The 25,307-nt window shown below is 38.1% G+C and overlaps 1 protein-coding gene across 3 annotated transcripts in view; it reads right to left on the reverse strand.

Annotated features, from left to right (window-relative positions):
* The window catches only part of Ppfia2 (PTPRF interacting protein alpha 2), a 457,936-nt gene extending 433,019 nt beyond the window's left edge, over nt 1-24,917 (reverse strand). For 2 of the 3 annotated variants that reach the window (XM_028873022.2, XM_028873021.2), the window contains exons 1-2: nt 24,021-24,916; nt 19,446-19,696 (exon numbers count right to left, since the gene is read on the reverse strand). In XM_028873022.2, coding sequence (XP_028728855.1) covers nt 19,446-19,694 — 249 coding nt within the window. In that variant the 5' untranslated portion in view covers nt 19,695-19,696; nt 24,021-24,916. Of the gene's footprint in view, nt 1-19,445; nt 19,697-24,020 lie in introns of all 3 variants that reach the window. The other variant, XM_028873023.2, reaches the window with a different exon arrangement.
* Between the last annotated feature and the right edge of the window lie 390 nt (nt 24,918-25,307).

The following is a 25,307-nucleotide window of genomic DNA, read 5'->3' on the forward strand; positions in this document are numbered from 1 at the left end:
AGCTAGGAGAAGCCTGCCATGGCCACGCTTTAAAAATAATATAAGCGCCAGGCGGTGGTGGTGCATGCCTTTAGTTCCAGCACTCGGGAGGCAGAGGCAGGCGGATCTCTGTGAGTTCCAGGCCAGCCTAGTCTACCAAGTGAGTTCCAGGAAAGGCGCAAAACTGCACAGAGAAACCCTGTCTTGAAAAACCAAAAATATGTGTGTATATATATATATATATATATATATATATATATATATATGCCTCTATGTGTTTCCTTGGGTCTGAGAGGCTGCGGAACTGGCGGGTGAGAGAGATTTGTCCTGACAGTGGGCCAGGCAGGACACAGGAAAACTTCTGACTACAAGTTAAGGATGTGGTCCAGTTCTTGAGGATAATTTGTCATTTATAAGACAATATATAATGAATAAGCAATATATTTTATATTTGAATTTTATAAAAATTCATGTGTAATATTTTTCTAATATATAAGATGGCTAAAACCAAGTGTTTCTGATTATCACTGACTCCTAATCCTTAAATTCTTTCAGAGACATTGCATGTCAAAAGTGCAAATGGGCACACGTTGTTCAGCTAAGCCAGTTGACCAAGTTGTAGAGATCTACTGTGCAATGTGGAGCACACAATTAAAATTGTATTCTGTGCTCAGAATTTGTTCAGAAGCCATGGTAAGTGCTTTTGTAACAATGAAACCACAATTAGTAAGACCCTCTGAGACCAGTAGAATGAGAATGAAAAGCATGTTTTTTTTTTCAGAGATTTTTTATCTTGCTAGGTGTGAAATTGAATTAAAGGGTTTCATCTCACAAGTCAATGAAGAGGAAACATTTGAAAATGCCAACTAATATGTCGATCAACAGATGCTTCTTTTCACTGCGGTACACTGAGTCCTGTGATCTTACTCATTAGCTGTCACTCTTCTGTCATTACTGCTTTTCGACTACATATAAGCGTAAATATTGGCTTCATCATCAGTCACCTCAAATAAACTGAGCATTCTTCAAAGGGGAGGTAGTTTTCATTTGTGCTATTCATTTCTGTAGGGCCAGGACAGGCTCACGGGAAAGAGTAAATGTCTGTCTTTGTTCCCGTAGGTCAGCTCACTGCCTATAACATGTAGTTAGCCTCAGATCAGAAATGTGAAATAGGAAAATATATCAAATCCGTGAGGGCAGGAATGCAGTATCTGCCTTAGAGAAGATGAAGCCATGGTGTTATGTCACCGCTGGGTCCATTTTCAGTGTCAGCTGGGCCAACCTCTCCGTGCTGTGGTGAGAAGGAAAGGTTCTCCCTGTCCTGTGGAATGATACTGGAACAGTGGCATGAGCTCTCCTTGTGCACATGAAGGGTCGGCTGACTATTCCTGGGCTTCCCCTGTGGCTGTGGAAGGGTCCCGGGAAGCTAACAGAGGCTCTCCCTGCACTCATGGAATGGTGGGGTGACCAGGGCCGGCTCTCTGCCTTTGTATTTATTATTCACGGTCTGATTTTCTCTTTCCCAAGACAAAACTTTTCAGACATCTCACAGTGGTTAACTGAAGATAAAACCAGCCTAAGCATTGTTACTAGTTTGGGAAGAAGTGGACCTCAATATAGAATCTCTTATAAGAGATGATATTGCTGTTTAAACATAAAAAGACACATCCATTAATATTGAACATGACAGGATTAAGAAGTTCAGTCCTGTATTTTAAGTGATAAAGCACAGGGGGTCGGGGGAGAGACTATGTAAAGGGGAAAGAGAAAAGAGGCAGAAGAGAAATCTGACTTTAATCTGACATAGTAGAATTAATCATTCATTTTCCAGATTGGTATTTTGCAAACCCAATCTGTGAATTTTCAAAGGTAATTGTCAAAAACAGCATAAAATGCAATTTCCAGGCTAAATTATATAATTGTCAACAAGTGCTGTGAGTGATTCTCATTTTCAAACATGTTTGGAAAATTTTCTCTAGGTGATAGAGAACCATAGAAAAATATTTTAAAAAGATAAAGATATACTTTACATACTACAAAATTTGTTTTCTTTGTACAGCCAATGTCATACTCTTATATGTTTGTACTCTGTGTAATCCTCACTACAATCCCCTTGGACAGCCCTGGTATCCATTGGAGTTACTTGATTTGCATCCTGAATCCCAAATTAACCACTGCTCCTACCTTCATTTTGTAGGTTTGCCTTTTCTAGATAGTTCATGAATGTAGATTGATTTTACATGATGCTTCCAGTTTCATCTCTGCTGTAATTCCAGTTGTTTGTTATTCCCGGTTGCCAGATAAAAGTTTGTTACACATAAATATAATGTTTTAGAATCTCTTTACTATTTGAAAGATATGTGTACTATTTCTGTTAATTGGATGTTATAAATAATGCTGTTGTGAACAACTGTGGAAGACTATATATATATGAACATGTGTTTTCAATCTCTTTGTTAGAGTTCCAGGAATGAAATGTATACATGATTATTATTTAAAGTAATTGTCAAATTTTTTTGGGTGATGGTCATGCCATAGTATATGCCTATTGGCAGTCTCTTAAAGGTCTAAGCTCCACACTAATACTTTCATTATCTTTTTAATTATAAATATAATGTATGATCATATGACTATGATGTATGATCTCATTGTACTTTTCCTATGAAATACCCAATTACGGTAGATGTTTATCATGTTTTCCTGTGCGTACTGAAATATAAATACTAAAATTAATGCAATGTCTATTTGTGTTGGTTTGAGTAAGAATGGCCCCCACAGTCTCATATAGTTGAATGCTCATTTACCAGTTAGTAGTACTGTTTCAGAAGGATTCGGAGATGTGTCCTTAGTAAAGTAGATGTGACTTCATTGGAGGAGGTATGTCACTGGGAATACATTTGAAGGTGTGAAAAGCCCCTGTCAGGCACTGTAAAGTTCTCAGCCGGTAGAGGATGATGAAGGGTATAATGACACACATGTGCAAAAATAATGAAACCCTTCAAGGTGTATGCTACATAAGCATTGTCATAAAATATTAAAAGGGAGCATGTCCCTGTGACTTATTTTACTAGCTTGACAGAGAGTAGCAGTCAATGCTGATTTGGTTAAAAGGAGCTAATCAAATTAATAATCTTTGGATAGAAAACATGTGGCTCCTTAAATCACAAATTTTAACAACTGTACTAAATTTATGCTTTATAAAATGCAATTTTATTTGAAATTTTCTATCTGAAATTCTGTGTACACATGAGCACAAGTTTTAGTGTCTACAACAAATACCGATTTTCTCTTTTAATTTTTCATTTATTTTATTCTTTGTTTATATTTTGGGTCTATTAGGTTTACTCAACCATATCATTGTTATTGCCTAATAGCTCAATTTTATTATCACAGTGTCCATATTCATTTCCAGATATCTATTTTCTCATAAATTTTATCTTACTTACTTTACTATTAATTAGTGTGGTGGTTTAAAGGAGAATGGGCCCCATAGCCTCATATATTTTAATGTTTGCTTCCCAGTTGATAAGAGGGTTAGGAAAGATTAAGAGGTGTAGCCTTATTGAAGTAGGCGTGGCATTGTTGGAGAACGTATGTCACAGGGGTGGGCTTTGAGATTTCAAATGCCCATGTCAGGCCCAGTCTCTCTGTCTCTCTGTCTCTCTCTCTTGCTCTCTCTCTCTCTGCTTCCTATGGGTCAAGAGGTAAAGCTCCCAGCTACTGCTCCAGCACCATGCCTGTCTGTTTCTTACCATGATGATAATGGATTAACCCTCCAAAACTGTAAACAAGCCCCCATTAAATGCTTTCTTTTATAAAGTTGCCTTGGTTGTGGTATCTCTTCATAAATATAGAAACTAAGACACGATTCAAATAGTTTATGCATTAAAATAAATGGGATTGTCTTCATAATAATGACTTTGGGGCAGTGTTTATTTAGAATATGAATTTTAGCTGATATGCTATTTAGAATCATTTTTCTTCCTTCTTACCCTTAAGTTTTCTCATATCTTAAAAAAAAATCCTTTTCTTATCTAAGGTGTCAAAGACTTTCATAGGCCAGGCATGATGCCACATTTTTGTGATCTCAGTGAATCATGAGTGCAAGGCTAGCCTGAACTACACAGGGAAACCCTGTCTGTAAAAGCAAAATACATAATAAACAAGAAAAGTAATATTTTCAATTATATGTATATGTGTATGTGTTCAAGTTAATTATTTGAACAGTGTGTCATGGGTAGGACCTTAATCAATTTTATGCAAATATCCAATAACTTTATGATAATGTTTGTAAAACCGCATTGAGTTGTATTGTGATATTTGCTGAGTTGAATTGGCATAAGCCTAAGTATGGAAGTGAATTTCCACTGTTTCATGTTCTCCATTGATCTATATGTCTAATTCAAGCTGACTCAATTACTGCATTACTATTGGAAATCAGTAAGCCTAATTTTACAGCTTTATTATGATTATTTTGAGTCATTTGTCTTTCTATTTTATTTTTAAAAATCACAGCATCTTTTACTACCAAAAAAAAAAAAGCCTGCTGATCCTTTCAAGGATCTGTGCAAACCATACTAGACAATATTAGCTCATATGACATGAGCATGACAGAGGACCTGGGACATGTCAGCATTAGAACAGTTGCCTAGCATAACTGGCATTGTTTCAAACCATAGCACTTCAGAAGACAAATAATAAAGTTAATAATAATAATGTGTTTAGATCTTTAATGACTTTTATTAGTACTTCATAGCTTTCTCTGCGTAAGTCTTAAATAAGCTTTGTTAAAATCATTGTTAATTGTTTATCCTTCTTTATGCTAAATACTCACCAGTGATTGAGCCCATAAATCGGCTTGTTTTAGTACATTTATTTGTGACCATCTTTTTCATACACTACAGAAGTAAAATGAACTTTTATATATCCACCCAGAATCCCATGATCTTAGAGAATTTGTTAATTGCTTGTAGTGAATATTCTTTGCGGACGTGGAAGTATTTTGGCAAAGGGAGTAATGTAGCCAGATTTGCATTTTAAATAGATAACTCTGCAGCTGTGAAGACGCATTTGAGGGAGGAAATGCTTGAGAAAAGGCCATCATTTCCCAAGACTATTAGGACAGTTACTGGTACCCAGAATCTTAAACATAGCACATATGCCAGGGTCAGGACAATGGTCCAGAAGATGAATAATGCGAAATCATTGCTTATTTTTCTCAGAAATAATAATAATAATGTTTAAGTCCCTTCTCCATTACTCACACATATTATGCTTATGGACGTTCAGAGACTTCTCTGGTAGCAGAAGATAGTGCAGTGTGGACCAATTCTATGGCTAAGGACACGTATAAAAGTTGGATACTCTGTAGTATTTATTTTTGAAACAAATCAAAGGATAAGAAAGCTTTCAGAATTTTGGAAATATGGGAAAATGAGAATTCAGATCTACTGGCAGTCTGCATTCTCCCAAGTTTTGTGTGTTTGTTTAACTTTAAATTTGTTTGCTTTATTTTATGTGATGACCATTTTGCCTGTGTATATGTATGTACCACATTTTTGATGCCCACAGAGGTCAGAAGAGGATATTAGATGCTTGGAACTGCAGTTAGGGATGGTTGTGCGCCACCCTGTGGGTGCTGGGAACAAAACCCCGGTCCTTTGAATAACGTTCAAGTGCTCTTAACACATAAGCTGCGTCTCCGGCCTCATCCACCCAGTATTTTGTTGTTGTTTTCTGTTGAGCTTTTTTTTTTCTGTAGACGTAACTTTTTATTTTTTATTTTTTTGGATTTTGTATTTTATTATTTATCTTTTTTAAAAAGAAATATATATGTAATATTATATATATACACAAACAATCCACAAAGATACCCCCACAAAAGACTGCTGGCAATGGTCGAGAGACAGTCGGGACTGACCTACTCTGGTGATGGGATGGCCAAACACCCTAATAGTTGGGCCAGAAACCCCATCCAAGGACTGAGGAATCTGGATGCAGACATCCATGGCTAGGCCCTGGGTAGAGCGCTGGGAGTCTAATTAGTGAGAAAGAGGAGGATTTATATGAGAAAGAGGAGAGATAAAGCACAGGGACAAATAACCAAATGAATGGAAACACATGAACTATGAACCAAAGGCTGAGGGGCCCCCAACTGGATCATCCACCCAGTTTTAAAGGTGCTGGCCCTTCACCTTTGGCAGTTTTTGTCACTAAAGGAATTAGAACTGGGATCAAGTCCTGACCAGAGGCAGGGGTCCCAGAGAATCTTCTCCATTTGGAGTGAGAGGAATAAAGACTGCAGCCTAGCCAGTTAGTGGTGGCACACACCTTTAAGCCCAACACTCAGGAGGCAGAGCCAGGCAGGTCTTTGTGAGTTCGACAGAGCGAGATCCAGGACAGGCACAAAAACTACACAGAGAAACCCTGTCTCGAAAAACCAGAGAGGGGGGAAAAAAAAAAAAGACTACAGCCTAAAAATAACAGGGGTGTGACAGGGGTGTGGCTGAGCATCACACTTTCCCAGGCATCTGGCCAATTAAATGAATAATCCTTCTGGAGGAAAATAAGAAAACCCTAGCACTGAAATGACTTCCACTAAGAATTTTGCAAATGAAATGACATCCACAAAATCCAAACCAGACATGGGCGATGACAAGACAGTATGGATGAGCTACACACCACAAGATGAAACCCATTATTAGAGCTCCCAGTGCTGAAAGACTTAATAACCGCTGATAGTGTTCAGGGTGATAAAAATAAAACTGTAAAGCCAAATGAAATAAATGGGGATGGTGACTTGTGGAAGGAAAAGACAGTGATCAAAATAAAGAGCCAGATAAATACATCTGATAACAAATCAGTCCAATTTAGAGAAAATAGTGAACAGAAAAAAAAAATCAAGTATAAAAATAAAGTTCCAAATGAAACAGAGAGAAAAATGGAAAGAAAAATACAGAAGATATAAGAGGAATCGAAGATAAAATAAGAAGGAGATAAGGCAAATTCGTTCTACAAGGAGATGAAAGAATATCACAGAAACAACATTTTTTAAAAGTAATGTTTCCCCCAAATAATAAAAAAGCATTAAGGCACTACAACAATAATACTTAAGATTATAAATAAACATAATTATGTACTTCTGGTACATCAAAGCTTCTTTGAAAACTGATGACTACCTCCCAAATTAAAAAAAAATACAGTAAAATATAAAAATTCATGGCCAAAATGATTGGTAATCTAAACTTCTATATCACTGCAAACACTCAAACACTCCATATGTTTTAAAGATGGGATGAACAGAAATATTCTAAATATTGCTATTTAGAGAATAAAGATGAATATCAAACTTTTTCTGAAAATCCTAAGTGAAAAAAAATCACTCTTCTGAAAACCTACACGGAAGAAAACACCAAAAGTGTTTTTCATGTAGCTTAAAAGTGGTCCCAGATGAAAGATTTGAGATCCACAAGAAATAGTTAAAAGTGTAACTATGAAAATAAACCTAAAGGGCGATTACTCTATAACATTTTAATATTTACATATTGTGTAGGAAACACAACAAAGAGAAGGGCATATTGAGAAACCCACTGTGTTGAGTATGAACACTTCAAAATATTCAAAATAATAGGCAAAACTTTAAACAATGTAGCATAAACTTTCCAGGGTAGAAGAGAGAGGGGAAAGTTTAATAAAGAGAATATATTCAACCAATTCCATGAAAATATAAAAAAAAATATAAAAGAAACATTGAACAGATAAGAAAGTAGAAATACTATAGATTGCAGATCAAACACAAGCATATATATATATATATATATATATATATATATATATATATATATATATAATTACAGTAAAAATAAAGATAGCAAATAACTTGAAAAATTTTGGCAGACTACATAACAGTAAAATCCAGAAACTACTGTTTTAAAGAAATATATACGTAATATTACATATATACACAAACAAATCGAATATATAAATATATATATATGGTGTACAATTTAAGCATACAAAAACTGCTTTTATTAATTGTCCTACTTACTATTCTATTGCTGGGAAGACACACTATGATCAAGGTAACTCCTTTAAAGGGAAGCATTTAATTGGTAACTTGTTCACAGTTTTAGAGGATTAGTCCATGATCATCAAGGTGGGAAGCAGACAGGTATGGTGCTAGAGCAGTAGCTGAGAGCTTTACCTTCTGACCCATAGGAAGGAGAGAGAGAGAGAGAGAGAGAGAGAGAGAGAGAGAGAGAGAGAGAGAGAGAGAGAGAGAGATATGATGGAGGGAGAGAGAGACTAAGCTTGACATGGGCTTTTGAAATCTCAAAGCCCACCTGCTGTGGAATGTCTCATTCTGTATACTATGACTGTGTATTTCTCTGATTGGTTGATAAATAAAGCTGTCTGGCCAATGGTGAGGCAGAATAAGGTTAGGCAGGACATTTCAACTAGTGAGAGAGGAAGGAGAAAGGCAGAGCTGAGAGAAGCTGCTAGCTGCTGCCAATAGAAGCAAGATATCATATCCCAGTAAGCCACAAGCCACGTGGCAAAGTATAGATTTACAGAAATGGGTTATTTTAAGATGTAAGAGCTAGGTACCAAGAAGCCTGAGCCATTAGGCCATATAGTTTAAAAATAATATAAGTCTCTGTGTGTTTATTTGGGTCTGAGCGGCTGCAGGACTGGGCAGGACACAGGAAAACTTTCAGCTAAACCCACCACTAGTAACACACCTTCTCCAACAATGCCACACCTACTTCAACAAGGCTACACCTCCTAATCCTTCCTAAACATTCTATCAACTGGGAACCAAACATTACAATATATGAGGCTAGAGGGGCCATTCTCCTTTAAACCAGCACACTAATTAATAGTAAAGCAAGTAAGATAAAATTTATGAGAAAATAGATATCTAGAAATGAATATGGACACTGTGATAATAAAATTGAGCTATTAGGAAATAACAATGATATAGTTAAGTAAAACTAATAGACCCAAACTATAAACAACAAATAAAATAAATGAAAATTAAAAGAGAAAAATCTGGATTTGTCATAGACACTAAAACTTGTGTTTATGTGTACACAGAGTTTCAGATAGGAAATTTCAAATAAAATTATATTATATGAAACATTAAATTTAGTACAGTTGTTAAAATTTGTGATTTCAGGAGTCACATGTTTTCTATCCAAAGATTATTGATTTGATTAGCTCCTTTTAACCAAATCAACATTAACTGCCACTATCTGTCAAGCTTAAAAATAAGTCACAGGGACATGCTACCTTTTAATATTTTATGACTCTCTTTATGTAGTACACACCATGAAGGGTTTCATTATTTTTGCACATGTGTGTCATTGTCCCCTTCATTATCCTCCACCAAGCCCCTTTCCCATATTTCTGCTCCCCTTTCTTCAACCATTCAGCTTTCATATCATATGTACATATTTAAATCTAGATTTCCATATGAGAGAAAGCATGTAATACTTTCCCCCGGCCCTCCCCGTTATCCTCTCTTCCTCCTCCCCCTCCCATTGGAGCCCATCTTTCATCTGAACTCTCACAAAAAATAATAATAATAAAAAAAAATAAAGTAGGTAAAGAGTTACCACACAAGCCTGGACACAGCTGATTTCAATCTTCAGAAACCAGGTAAATGAGGGAACCAAATCCTTACAAGTCTCCTCTGGAGTCCACAGGTACTCACATCCAATAAGCAGCACACACATACACACACACACACACACACACACACACACACACACACACAATGTCAATTTGGGGTTAAAAAAAATCTCCTGCTAATTAGAATTGAGTTTACTTCTTTCTGTTATTAAAATATCATTAGTTAAAATCTTTTTCATGAAAGCTTTTATTATTTTAAAAACTTGACCAATTAAAGATGTGTTTATGCTACTTGTAATGAATATTACAAATCATCATGAGAACAGATCAAAACAAAACAACAGATTTTATTTTATTTTGATTTGAAAAGTCCATGAGAACACACTTTAGCAATGTTGGTTATAATCTATTAGTGATGGAAGTATTCTTCATGTGGCAAAGTTTGTCTTCAGATAAGAAGAAGATGGCATGTAGACCCTGGGGGCATGTCCAATTCATCACAGGAGGGGGATGAACAATGAAATCAGCAAAAGTCACTGCCATTTTGACAAAAAAAAAAAATTATAAATCCCTGTGCGACACAGTAGAAATTAGGTTATGACCTCACATGGCTCCTAAGTGTCCCTATAATTTGCAGCACTTAACAATGCCTTTAGAGCAGAAGCTGACACAAAAGGAGCCTTGCTATATTTAGTGAATCAAAAAATTACTTATTGGACAGTCAATTAAATTTACACAATAGAAATGCATAGCCTTTACAATCAGTGAAATTTTGCAAAATAAATGTAGAATTTTGGGAGCACAACAGAAGATCCTTGCACCCAACCCATCTCCAGAGAAATCAGGAACGTTAAGCACCGGGAATTATCTTTCCAATGGGAAAGATGTAAAACCTGTCCTTCCATCCAGAAAGCAGGGAATTGGAAGTGATTAATAGCCTGGCAATCTGCTGGGCCTGGCCATATCAAGCTCCTACAACCAAGACCATAGGTGGCTAGTAATCTAAATGACCTTTACATTATTTGTATAGCCAGAGGCTTCCTTAAGCACCTACAACCAGGACCAGAGGTGGCTAACAACCCAAATGACTTCTACACTATCTGTATGATAAGGATAGACCCTTCCTTAGTCCCTTAAGCTAGTACAGGTAGCCTATCTCTAGAACTCGCTTTCTTAGAAGAAACGATATGTACTTTGAGTTGAGTTTCTACGTAATTATGCTTACTTCTGCACAGGGGATTGTATTACACCAGGAAACATTTCCCAAGTTGTACTGTGTTTTAAATAATCATCATTTACCATCTCATTAAAAATGACAAAAAAAATTGCATTTTAAGAATTTAGGAACAGTCATGGAGATTCTTTTGATGGCCAATGTCCCAAACATACTTTTGTGTCCAGTGAAGTTTAATCTTTTTTTTAATTTAGATGTACCACAATGAGATGAAGGAGATGGCTGAGAGCGAAAACAAATGTATGTCATTCATGGAATCTCAACAAACATTCACCACTGTGCAGCACTGAGGAAGTTTCTTAACCTCTGTACCTTGGTTTTACTATCTGTATAAATGGAAACACAAAGCATGATCTTACTAGAAATTTGTGAGCATAAATTAAGATCATACTTCAAAGTTGTTTAGAAAGTCAACTGGATTCAGTAACCCACACACTCCCTTCTGATGCTCTCAATGAAGAAATAAACCTCAAATAAAATTTTAGACAGGTGTTTTAACTTTGCCACTATGCTTAGGCACACTGTCTGTCCAACTGGATTTTTAAAATCCAGTTTACACTGATGATCTCCTTCTAATTCAATAAAAGAACATAAAATGCATTATGTCCTGTACTTCTACCTGGCATAAATTCTCCACCTTCTTCCTCAGTGCAGGTTCTTGCAAGCTTTGAGATCCTTCTTAGAACATGGGAGTATCATTGTCTCTCTTTACTCTGTCATGTGACCCTCAGGGGCTTGTTTTCAATCACAACAGAGTCAAGAGAACTTGGGGTGGAGGGCAGACCACAGTGTGATGGGTTTGATACCCTTGTCACCCTTGATCTGGGTATTCATGATGGAGCTTATGTAACCAATGGTCCTGTTCCCCGCTCCCCAGGAGTTCACTTGTAGCTTTCTCAAAGAACCCCTAGGTAAATTCTTCTCCATTTCAGTTTGCTTTGTCTGTTGCCACTCTGGGAGTCAGTCCTCACATTAATCATTTTTGTTTCAACGTAGGGTCTGTGCAAGTGATAGCCTACTACTATTTCGTGGGTTGAAGACAACCCTAAAGAAGACCCCTTGTGAAGGCTCCATTTGGCATTTTAAGAGTCACCAACTTTATATTTGCACTGAAAGACTAGAAGCCTGATTCCAGCATGCTGAAGAACACAGTCATCTTCAGCCTCTATTGGGCTTTTTGACTTCTGACTCTATCTTCAGTCTCTGAAAGAAGCTCCTCAAGCTTTCTGAGGACTTTCCTTGAAACTCTTCTTCTAGGTGGAATGGGAATTCCTCCATTGCCTGTGGTGCATGAAGTGATACATAGTGCATAGCAAATCAAAAACTCTCTGAAATAATGAAGTTCCCCTTCCACTGTTTCACCTGAGTATTGTAGAGATGGAAAAAAATATACTGCAGTTGACAAGATTAAGAAATTTAGCTGGGCTGTGGTGGCGCATGCCTTTAATACCAGCATTTGGAGGCAGGGGCAGGCAGATCTCTGTGAGTTCGAGGCCAGCCTGGTCTCCAAAGCGAGTTCCAGGAAAGGCATAAGCTACACAGAGAAACCCTGTCTCGAACCGCGCCCCCCCAAAAAAAATTAGACAGAAGAACAAGCTGAGAAATAGGTTTAGAGAGAAAATGGGAGAAAGTGGTTGGTCTCTAAAGGAAAAAAGAGTCTGAGGGTTGTTATTATATTGAACAGTTGAAGCAGTAGATTTGGATGCTACAAAGCTGTTCAGTTGGGAGGAAGATCATTTGAAGTACTTGATATTATAGATAGGAAAACCTAACCAAAAGAGAATATAAAAGGAATAGTTGAAAGTATAAAAGAAGAAATACTTAAGACTGGAGAATATACTTATACAGAGACAAGTATGAATAGAGACAATTAGGAAGACTGCATTGGAAGTGAAGGAAAAAAATGACTCTAGGACAAAATGGTTATGAAGAATTAAGGGAAGGGGAATTTCCAATGAAATGATTGGTAGTCTTGCTCAATCATTCAAGGGCACAAGAATAAGGGAGAATGACTATATTTGCAAACATCTGATGGCAGAATGCCATGGTGGTTGCTATGCTATTGCTTCTGGAGTAGCGGTGGTTGTGGTGGGGCGTTAAACCAAAAACCTTGAGCTGGCTAGGCAGGCATACAATTGAGCTACATCCATAGTCCTGACAAGTGTACTTTTAGAACACTCATGAGAAAAACATATTAGTAAGGATTAGAGCAGTAAAATAACTAAGATATAAAATCTCCAAGTGAATACTACTTTGTTTAGCTGTGTGTGGGGGGGAAGCTACACAGAGAAAAGTGTAATAATGGCTACAATATTGGCAGTTAGAAAAAATGAAGTCTTTGTCTGTGACAGACAATGGATACAGCACATTTAGTGTGTTGAATTAGTGTATACAACAAATGAGTCTGCCCAATCCAAATGTCATTTCAGCACAGTACAAAGGGATCTTGTGTGACACAAGGGACCTATGCCCACAGTCACTATAGGACTTGAGAAGACTATTAAGAGCATAATTAAGAATATGTTTAAAGATTTACTTTTAATAGCATGGATATGTGTGTGTGAAGCAGGCTGTTAGGCACACAAGAGTGCAACTACCCCTGGAAGCCAAAAGAAGGCACTGGATAAGCCTATGGCTGGAGTTACAAGCAATTGTGAGCTACCTAATGCAGCTGCTTGGAGCTATACTTGTGTCCTTTACATGCACAGCACAAGATGTATCTGCTGAGCCATTTCTCAGCCCTCAATAACATTTCTAATAGTAAAAATGATGGACCAGAGGACACCCAAAACTTGATTAAGACTGGACAAAGTGAACATTTCTAGTATTCCAAACTGGTCATAATCACTGAGTAAAACCACACTGCTAAGGTTGATTAAAGATGAGGATGACCGTGACCGTAATGATACTGAAACTAGAGCTCCATGTAGCATTTATTGAGGATATAGTATCTTGAGTACTTAATTCTTTAGCATGTTACAACTCATTTATTTCTCATAATGATCCAATGTAGCACTTTCTATCATTGGAATTCAGTACTTGGACTAAGGTTTATTGAGCTAGAAATTCCAAGACAAAAAGATATCTAGATAGTTCATTTCCCGAACAGCAGTATCTTTAGAACAAATTTGTCCCTCTGCAAATTTCCCTTAAATATTTTGCATTTTAAAATATTAAAGAAAAACCATTCTTTACATAATCACCCTCCTCCTAACTGAATTCTTCATTGAGTTGTTCACCAATTGTATGTCACCTTGAAAATAACAGCTGACATTTTTTAAAATGTTTTCAGAAATACATTTATGTACCTCCTTGAAGCACTTCTCTCTCATGAGTGAAAGGGTAATAGAGAATTAAAATAACCCGATTCAAAACCTTTTAGCTATATCCAACTAATAAGTTTTAATTCAAATCTCTAACCTCTGGATAGAGTCCACAGTCTTGGCCATTCTCAGCAAGCTACTAGTTATGACCATTCTTTCTCTGTGGTGTTCTCATATTTATACTGTCTTTTGTAGTTTGATAGCTGCACAATTCTATTTCAAATCCTTAAATACCAGTACATTATTTTCATAATGATTTCCCCTAGCTTGACAATGTCCCGGATGATGCTTGATTATACTTAGGGTAGACCAATTATGCTCTTTCTCTAAAGGTCCAGCCCTCCCTTTCTTTGTTCATGCCATTTGCTATTGTTTTCCACCGAGTCTCTAGCCCTGACTAAAGGGCAATATGAAACAGAATCTTAAAAGGCACTTTCTGCTCTGTTTTTTCCTTCTGAACCATGAGCAGGAGAACCTGGGGCACCAGCCTATCCTAGGATTTGACAAGCACAGAAATGAGTTGCACAATCAAAGCCAACTAGAAACAGTCAGTAAAGAGGTGGTACACAGCTAACGGAATACTTTTGCAGCATGAGTTAACCCATTCAAGAGTGGCCAGTCCAAGACCAGATCAGCCAAACTCCACAAATCCATAGGTTTGAATTCTACTGAAATATTGTAGTGTTTGTTACCAAGAACTATTTAGGAAACAGATAACTAATATATCAGCTCTTGGAGAGTCTGGAGAGGTGTTGAAGATTAAGATGTGTTTCTGATGTCTTGAAGCTTAAGTTAGGAAGGAGGGGACACAGAGGTAACTCATTTTCCATACGGAAAAAAAATGACCAAAAAAAAAAAAAGTAAAACAGGAAATGCACTTAGAATTCAGAGCAGATTCAGGCAGGGGACAAAGTCTTAGTTAGACTTCACTGCTTTTGATGATGAACTGTTACACTGAGCTATGAAGGAAATAAACCTTTTTCTACACATGTTGCTTTTGGTCATGGTGTTTCATCACAGCAATAGTAACACTAAGACAGCATAAAAGAAAAGCACTGGAAAGATAAGTTTGTTGCTGACATAGAGGTAGTTCAGGATTTTTTTGAGGATACAATATGAAACATTTATCAAATGGGAGATCTTAGGAAACATGGCAGAGAAATGTGGGGCCAGGTGCAGAAAAGAAAGGAGAGATCTGAGCCTTATTTAAGAGGAAACGCGCCGGGCGGTGGTGGCGCACGCCTTTAATCCCAGCACTTGGGAGGCAGAGGCAGGCAGATCTCTGTGAGTTCGAGGCCAGCCTGGACTACCAAGTGAGTTCCAGGAAAGGCGCAAAGCTACACAGAGAAACCCTGTCTCGAAAAACCAAAAAAAAAAAAAAAAAAGAGGAAACGCAATATGGCTCCCCAATGAAGGAGATTAGAGATGAGGGACCAAGAGTCCTTTATAAGGATGCTTAAGTTTTGTATAGGAAACTAGATCAGAATTGATTGGAGTAGAAGGTAGAGGATGATTGAGAGTGGAAGGTTTTTAGTGGGAGTTTCTATGGACTAGTAAATTAGAGCTGTACATTAGAAAGGCAGGTACATGGAAGTATAGCTGGAAACATCAAGGTGGAATGTGAAATTATCATCTCTTTTAAACACTGATATACTCCACAGAGCAATGGAATACACTTTAAGGCAGATATTTACATAGTTAAGATTGTTGAAATATTGCTAAATTTCTCCCCGAGAGATAAAAGGAGATGGAGTAACTAAAGCTAAACCCCAATTCCTACAGTGCCCCAAAGCGTTGTACAGTCAATTTAGAATACCTATATCATAAAATATGTGTCTGCTTTCAATTCTGCTTGCTGAAATAATTTCATTTTTATGTTACTATAGTAGTTTTCAGTTTTATATGTTTTATTTCTGCCTCAAACCTCATATTTATGGCAACCACTTTCTCCCTGCACTTCGTGGTAAAATGTGAATATTACTAACAATACATTGCTTTCAAATATCCACAAAAATTCAAACATACCATTTAAAGAGCAGCAATCTACTACTTGCATGAAATATACACTCCTAATAGTACAAGCTGGGCTATCAAATATTCATATTAGAAAAATAAGAGTGCCATCACTATGTTTAAGAACTGTAGACTTCTGGTGTGAATAGTAGTAATATGCAGATCGATATTTTTAAAATGTTATATAATATAAAAATATGGCTATAACAATGTAATAATTTACAATCACAATCCCTACTTACAATTCCTAACAAATACATCCTGAACATTGGCATTTTATTCAAAGTCTATAGCAAAACTAGATCTTTTAATGATGAGACCATAGACTTCAATTTTTCCATGAAGTAGAAATATTTATATTATTCTCCTCTGAAATGTATTTGTGTGCTTAAATATATGTATTCTATACAGGCACAAAATTCTGAACTGCACAAGACAACCAGCCCAGGACTGAGGAGATTGTTCAGTAGTTAAATGTTTGGCAGAGAAGCAGCAAACATGTGAACTGGAAACGTGAGTTTTATGCTCTATGGCATCCTGTCTATAACTCCCATGTTTAGAAAGGAAGAATAGGGTTGCTTGAGACTAGCCAGCAAGCCAGACTAGCCACCTAGGCTAGCACTAGCTTCGAGTGAGAGAGAATATACCTCGACAAATAAGATGGAAAGCAGTAGAGTGAAGCTTCCAAAGACCATCTTGGGCTTGTACACTTGGAGCTTGTACACACACACACACACACACACACACACACACACACACTCACACATGCATTCATATGCACACATGTACACATAAAAAAAGAAAAGTACAACTAGACTAAAAAAAGTTGTCATAACAAGTTGCACATTAATATAATAAAAAATAAAATATAAATTATTTGACATTATAATCTCAATAATTTAGTTATCTAGAATGGCTAGAAATGCTTTTGCACTTTTTCACTCTTGTTCCCCATATATACAGAAAGTACAATGGCCCTCTTTAATGAAACAGTATCAGGAAAGCCAAACAGTCATCTTGTGTGACACAGGTAGGGAAGGTGTGATTTACTGTAAGATATTGCTTTACAAACACTTGTAACCAACTGAAGCCGTCTTCTACAAGAGTGAGAAAAGTGATAGTTTGAAAAATCGCCTCGTGAAGAACGTTGTCAGTACTGAAATCTCTTTAAACAACAACAACAACAAAAGAAATCATTCCAGGTGAAACATGGATAGATGCTTTGGAGAATTTGTCAACATATTCTGGGTGCTGAAATCAACTGGTGTTTTCAACATGTGAGAGTCACTTAAAAGCTTACTTCCCATTACAAACTGACTGATCTTGTGTAGGTCTAGAACAGGCATCATTTATAGGGGTTGGCGATTACCTATTGGGCAAGAGAGTGTGATCAGACCCATTCTGAGAGTGATAACTACCTCAGCGTGATGTAGAAGGTTAATAACATAGGTGGCTTCAGAGATTTATACACTTTATATAGTAGAAGGATACTTGTTACAAGATATCACTTCAAAATTTGCTATTCTATTTTTTAGTAAAAACAAAAACAGTACTTAAAACAAAATTTTAATTTATCGTGGAAAATTATTTTAAATGTTAGTCAAGCGGTGGTAGCACATGCCTTTAATCCCAGCACTGGGGAAGCAAAGGCAGGCAGATCTCTGTGAGTTCAAGGCCAGTGTGGTCTACAGAGTGAGTTCTAGGACAACCAGGGCTACACAGAGAAACCTTGTCTCAAAAACAAAACAAACAAATAGTCATTCATATTCTGTCCATTTTTTTCCTACATACAAGCAGTGTGATCACAAAACTCACCAATCAGTTACTGATCCTTACCATTAACTCTGTAAACAAATATACTTGAAATCATTATTTTTTATTTCTCTGATATTAAAAATTAACAGGAACAGATGTAAAAATAACTAACAACATTAGTTTGAAAGAGCCCTCTGCAGTTTGACTTTTGCTAATTTCCTTCTTTTATTTATTTATTCTGTTTTAATTTCTGAAAGAGTTTTGTGACATAGTCTAGGCTGGCCTTGAACATGTGATCCTTTCTCTTCAAGTGCTGGGATTACAGATGTGAAACACCAAGGTTGGCAATTTCCAAAATGTTTTAAAAGTAAGAAGAAACTACTTTGATCACTTTTTTCTTTAAGTTTTTTTTCATTTTACATATCAAGCCCAGTCCCGTCCTGTCCCCGTCCCCCCCCACCCCACCCCCTGCCACACCTATCCCCATCCCACCCTCTATCCAGTCCTCAGAGAGGGTAAGGCATCTCTTGGGAATCAACAAAGTTTGGCAAACTAAGTTGAGGCAGGACCAAGCCCCTCCCCCCTGTGTCAAGGCTGACAAGGTATCCCATCCTAGGGAATGTTCCAAAAAGCCATTTCATGCACCCAGGATAAGTCCTGGTCCCATTGCCAGGCTCTCCGTCAAACAAATCTAGCCACATAACTGTCACCCACATGATATTGGACACAAAACAAAGGAAAACCAGGCTACAATCTACAACCCCAGTGAAGCTAGGTAAAAAGAAGGACCCTAAGAGGGACAGGCATGGACCACCACAAGAAGGGAAAATAGTTAAGATCTCCTGGGTAAACTGGGGGTGGGCAGTAGAAGGGAAGGGATGTGGGATGGGAACATGAAAAGGGACTGAGATGCTCTGAGTACTTTTAAGAAAAGATAATGTATGATTTTTTTTAAGTTAATCAAGTACTAGGTATTTTTGAAGACAGGCAAATTAAATGTATTATAGAGTGAATTCTCAGATTTCTACCATTTCCAAAACGAACAGACCACACAGATGAAAACTGAAAATAAATATATTCAAAAGTCATGACTGTGTTTACAAGGTTAACCTTTTAAGGACAAGATTATCTATTAGCCTTACATTATAGCTGATAAAGAAGTGTTTTTCTATGTCCACCAAAACATAGAATTGAGATTTTCAATGAAAAAAAGCCCAGGCAGCAGTCACTAATTCTTTCATTCTACACACACAAACACACACACACATGCACACACACACACACATGCACACACACGCACATGCACACACAACGTGTGCACACCAGTAGTCTATAACTTTGTGTAAAGCAAATTTTGATATACATTAGTAATTTATTATTAATTTTAATCCAAAGCATATATTATATATTCAGCAGAAAAGTAGTTATGGAAATGAACATGAAGTAAATGTTATTAAGAGACTTCTATTTTCCATTTTGAAAAGGAAACCTGTGCTACTGAAGCATACCTGAGGTAGGGCTGAATTCAGCTGTCTCTGGAGGGAATCTCTGTCATAGATGACGTCCTGGAGTCTTTGCTGGGCAAGTGAGAGGCTTTCTTGGGTCTCTCTAAGTGTATCTAGTAGACGATCCCTTTCATCCAGCATATTGACCATCAGCTGCTCAAAGTGGGAGTCCGAGTCGGAGCCACTGCTTTGGGACCCCCGTTGGCTCATTGGGGTGTCCTCATTAATCGTGGGCATCACTTCACACATCATTGCTTAAAGAACAGAAAGGGAAACTTTTAGTAAACAAATTATTTTCAACCATGCCCCCCTCCCAGCTTCTATCTCACTAAAGCCTTCACAGGTCATTGATCTCTTTTCCCAACCTCCTGCCTCCAGTCCAATCCAGAGGAAGGTGTGGACCTCAGTGAAGTACAATCTCTTTCCTCTTTGCAACCCACATGCTTTCACTTGTCATGGGAATCGATAGATGTCTTATGTACCATACTTAACCTGTTTCCATTTTCTTTTGCATAATTTATCACTCATAATTTGATTTACAGAAACACATCATTTGAATAACCACTCATCCCATTCTTTTCCACCTCTGCAAGCTAAAAAAAATGTCTTATCATGAACATAACTATACCTTATCTGTCAACAGACAATGCAATCTTGTGCTTCAATGAGTAGAAACTATACAATTTTTGAATGATGGGCAGATAAGTGACCTAACATTCACTGTTTTAATCAGAAAACCCCAAATAATTGGCTATTTTAGGTAATATACGGTATTTTCTTACTTCCTCAACAGATTTCCTCACAACTAATCCTTCTGATGTGTTTTTTTATTTATTTTCATCTTCTGCCTTTCAGAACTGTGCACAGACTTGATAAATGATTCAGATTGAATTAGACGTAAACTCTAAGAGTTAATTTGAGATACATGAATTTGTCTTGATTATTATACTGCTAATTACACTTAGCATTCCTCTTAGATCCATTGTCTGGTTTCCATCCAGACAATTACAAACTAGCTCTCTTTCAAGTATTCCACAAAACAGATTGCAGTAAATTATAATACCACATTCAGTCACTTCATATCTCAGCTGCTAATCACAAACTCTTAGTCATGGAAGGATTGGACTGATTCTTTTTGAAATTATTTATTAATTTGATTTAAAGTAGACAATACAGATGTTGACATGTAACATTGTCCTGTCACATGTGGTATCTTTAAAAATCAGAAACTGTCTCATTTCCCTTTTCATTCTCTTTTTGTCTCTCTGTCTCTGTCTCTCTTTCTCTGCCTGTCTCTCTTTCTCTGCCTGTCTCTTTCTCTGTCTTTCTTTCTTTCTTTCTCTCTCTCTCTCTCCTTTGTCTCTGTCTCTCTCTGTGTCTGTGTCTCTTTCTCTGTCTCTCTTTCTCCCTCTCCCTTTTTCTCTGTCTCTCTCTGTGTCTCTGTTTCTCTTTCTTTGTCTCTGTCTCTCTCTTTCTCCTTCTCTCCCATTTTCTCTGTGTCTCTGTCTCTGTCTCTCTTGTGCGTGTAAGTGCGTGCATGTGTGTGTGCACGTGCGCGTGTGTGTGTGTGTGCGTGTGCATGTGCGTGTGCGTGTGCGTGTGTGTGTGTGTGTGTGTGTGTGTGTGTTTACATGTCTAACTCATCTCAATTTCAGTTGTTGTGTGAGGGCCAGAAGATATTAGAAAGTCTGGTTTTGCAGAAAGCCTGATGTGAGATAAGCCCAGTTTTGTTGTGTGTCTCAGAGCTTTCTCGTGACTTTATAATGAAAGGTCAATTCATTTTTTTCTATCCACATATATATCCTTAGGGAAACTATTTCTTGTGATATTTGGAAATAAAATGTCAAGATTTAACGGTTCAATATTTAATTACTTTTTATGTGTTTCTTCATGTAAATTTGGTTGTTAAGGAGCAAAACTTAATTATCTGTGAACTATTTGGTCATGACCCATTGGAAACTAAGCAAAACTTTAAGAAAATGAAAGTAACTCATTTTATGACAAGTATTCTAGGTAAAGCAAAGAAAGAATTGATTGGGAATTTCTAAAATAATTCAAAATACTTTGAAACTGTGCCCATCCCTCAAAACACTGATCTATCTGAAGACAGAAAATTTATTTCATATTTACCCTCAAGTACATTGCAGAGCAGGTCTATAGAGAATGACTTTACATGTACACCTGCACAGGCTTTCACAATTACTACTGCCATTTGCTATTTGATGCATACTTTATGCTTTTACCACTTTGATTTTCATTCATGGACTATCCCAACATTGAAAAATCACCCCCTTTAACTGCTATAAATTCTTTTTACACTAATTGAAAATAAAACAAGAATTTTTCAGCACACTGGTTTACTTCAAAGGATTAGTTCACATGCCATGCATGGCATTCACACGTGGAACAACTGCGATGTCCTGAAAGGCGTGACCATGAGCCTACATGTTTATTTTTGACATTGAAAGTTAAGACAAAGTACCGGAACAAATTGTGCCTTGAAATATAGTTACCTAAATGCTCTTCAATCTGCATTTTAAATCATACCCTTAGCAGAGGAAAGCTATTACTAACAACTTTAAATTCCAAGGAGAGTTTAACTGCCTTCATTACGCCAAGCATCTATTTCATGCATGTGTTCAAATTCTTAATATTACCAGGGGACACTGGACAGTCACAAGCTTGAGATTTTCAGATCCGTGGAAAAGGTGGTCATGGATTTGGTCAGCCAAAAGATGCTATGATGAGACACTTAGACAATCTATGCATTCTACACTTGGAGTGACTCAGTTCCATCCCACTCCTGAAGCATGTGAAATGGAGTTAGTTGGTTGATAATCATTTTTTAAAGTGTATAAAATTTCTTTATAAAATAAACACAATAAAAATTTGTTTATAAAATTCCCGCTTTATGCATCCTGACAGACACATAGTGAAATATATAAAATATTATTATAAAAAAACCCAGACATGTTCTCTATTACAAACTGGTCACCATTTATCCTTACAGAAGTTATATTGTACATTAAAACACCTGCTACTAGACCTATAGCTGCAATTCTAGCAGATACTTCTGAACTCTCAAAATTAATTCATAAAATTTCAACTATGCAAAATTAATTAGAAAATAAGATGGATGCATGCTACTTTCTTTAAAATCAATCTAAATGAGCAAATCTAGAGTCATCCAAAATTAAAAAAAAAAAATTTTTTTTCTACAAATGCCAAAGCTACTTTTAGTGGCTGGGTTAATTATTACCTTAGACCTCAGATTCTGGTATAAGCTGCAAAATAATTGCATGTCCCTCAAAGCATAGTGTAACAGTTTCTAAATGCACAGCTGCACAGCTTGAGTGAACTAGCATAATTAAAAAAATCTATGAAGAATATTTTGTAGGATGAATATCTGGAACACGATACAGAAAGATATGGTCATCCAGCATCTTGTATATTGCACCCAGATATATTATATTTTGCTTTTAGAGTCATTTTCGGAACTAAAAATGCAAGCAGTACACCATCCCTGAGAAACAAGCCAAAACACAGTTTGCTGAGGTATTTTCATCATCATCCCTCCTCAATTCAATGTGAAATATCATTTTATTAGCTTCATCTAGATATAGACAACTTGATCTTTAGACTCCTGAAGATTCCAGGACCCAGTTTCAGGCAATGCAAATTTTATTTTTAAGAGAGAGAAAAAAATAATAACCCTGATTGGTTTAATTATCTCAGTGCTTAAATTTAGCCCGAATAATTTTATACCAAGAAAACCAACTCCCATGCTGTCAGCATATAACCTTGACTGTCTTCTAAATCTCTCAGATTCCAAAATAAAAGTTTTGAATGCCCAGTGGAGTCATTCAGCAAGGATTTTGAGATCTAGTGTGTTCCTTAATACTATATGTTCTTACGAGCTATATCTAATCAGACAAGAATATTCCAAAAGACTTTTATTTCTGTAGGTCACTAACTTCATTTAATTGTATCGCTAGAATTCATACACGACCACCGGCAAAGAAGCAGTCATTCTCTGTAATAAGTTTCTTCGGCAAAGGTTTAGTCTTCAGAACCTTCCCAGCTCCATCTCTGTTAACCCGAAAGGAGTAATTCAGTAAAAGAAAGCCTAGCCATTGTCTGATTACATTACACGAATATTCCTCCTCCTCTTTAACTCTTTGAAATCCCCTGTCCTCAGGAAATATTCCTACCACCTCTAATGGAAGCGTTTTCACTTTCTATACCTTCGTGCCTGTTCAGATGGCCAAACAGAGAGCTCACCCCACACTGCTGGACAAGTTACTGCTCAGCCACACCCCCACCACCCCGAAAGAAGTTGACTTCATAATTTCCACACTAAAATTGTTCATCTGCCCCAGGAGAGAGCCAGCTAGGCAGGAGGCAGAGACATCGGGGATGGAGAAGATGGGTGGAAAGCAAAGGTAACTAACAGAAACCCACAGGAGGACTTTGCATCTCCTCTTCCCTGGGGGCGGGGTGGGGCTGGGGAGGTGGTCAAAAATGGGGGGAAAAATGAAGCGGAAAAGAAACCATGCAACTCGAATACAGTTTCTGTACCTAATGTCTCTTATTTCAGGTCCTGTTTCTTCAATGGATCACTGACAACCGCAGTCTCGGCTGGAGGAGAGGTGAGGCTCACACCCAGCAGTCCTGGACCATTTCCCTAGCAACGGGAGGAGAAAGGCTGCTTAGACACTCGAGAGCCCCAGCGTTCTCCTGGAACGTGCCCCGGCTCCGTAGCGTGGCAGCCACTCGGCATCTTCCCGTGGCTCCGTCAGCAGCCAAAAGGAGAAGGGTCCATCGGAAAAATGGCATATTACAAATTTTGCTTTGGGAAGCAGAGCTCGGTTCAGACCATTGTCAAAGGGAAGAGAGGGGGAGGCGGTTCTTAAAGCAGCCGCGGCCCCTTTGCCGCCCAGCAGCAGCAGCAGCAGCTCGAGCGTGCAGCGGAGCCCCCGGGGCGGAGAGCTGGTAATCCGGGACTGGATCTGACTTTCAGAAACTTAACCTAGCACAACTGCTCCCCGCGGTCTCCCGGGCCACCCAGCGGGTGAAGAAGCATCCCTTCAAACGCGAACTTCGGGGTGAAGTGTGGGAAGTACCTCTCTGGAAGAGAAATTCTCCACCCAGTACCCCACCCGGAGTCACTGTGGAGTTTATGGTAATTGCTGGGAGTTTGATGGTTAAAAGGAAGTCCCCAGGGATGCTAGAAGCAGGACAGGTCTTCTCTGGACACCCAGCCTACTTCTGTCCTAGCGCGTATCCTTTCACTTAGAGACGTTTATTTCCTGGGAAGGGAAGCGCGCGCGCACACACACACACACACACACACACACACACACACACACACACACCTCCCTCCTCCCTCCGCGGACTGCCCCTCACCCCTATCCCCTGAGAGGGCACCAATTTTCCCCTCCCAACCGCTCTGCAACTCCTCTGCTTGCATCAGTTGGCCGACAGAACCAACCTGCTGAGAATGGGTGAGGATGCTATAGCATCCTTGCCTCATGCAAGCGGCTGCTACTCCTCCTTCTGTGTCTCCTCCCCTCCTCCTCCTTGGCAGCCTCCACCTCCTCTTCCTCTGGAACAAGGGCTTCCCCTGGAAGCTGCTGCAGTGGTTTCCACCGGCCCTTAAATAAATTCTGAAGTAATCACGTCTTTGCTCTCCTCCTCACGCACACACGCGCTCGTGGATACACTCGTCTCCCCCAAAGCTTCTCCAGGGCTGCCGAGGATAAAGCTGGTCCCAGTGCTCTCGATGATGGCGAGGGCCACGGATGGGCAAAAGTGTAAAGGGGGGGGGGGTCCGCTTTGCCCAGCCTGAGCTTCTGCTACACAGTC

This window comes from Peromyscus leucopus, chromosome 18, assembly GCF_004664715.2.
Source record: "Peromyscus leucopus breed LL Stock chromosome 18, UCI_PerLeu_2.1, whole genome shotgun sequence".
Lineage (NCBI taxonomy): Eukaryota > Metazoa > Chordata > Mammalia > Rodentia > Cricetidae > Peromyscus > Peromyscus leucopus.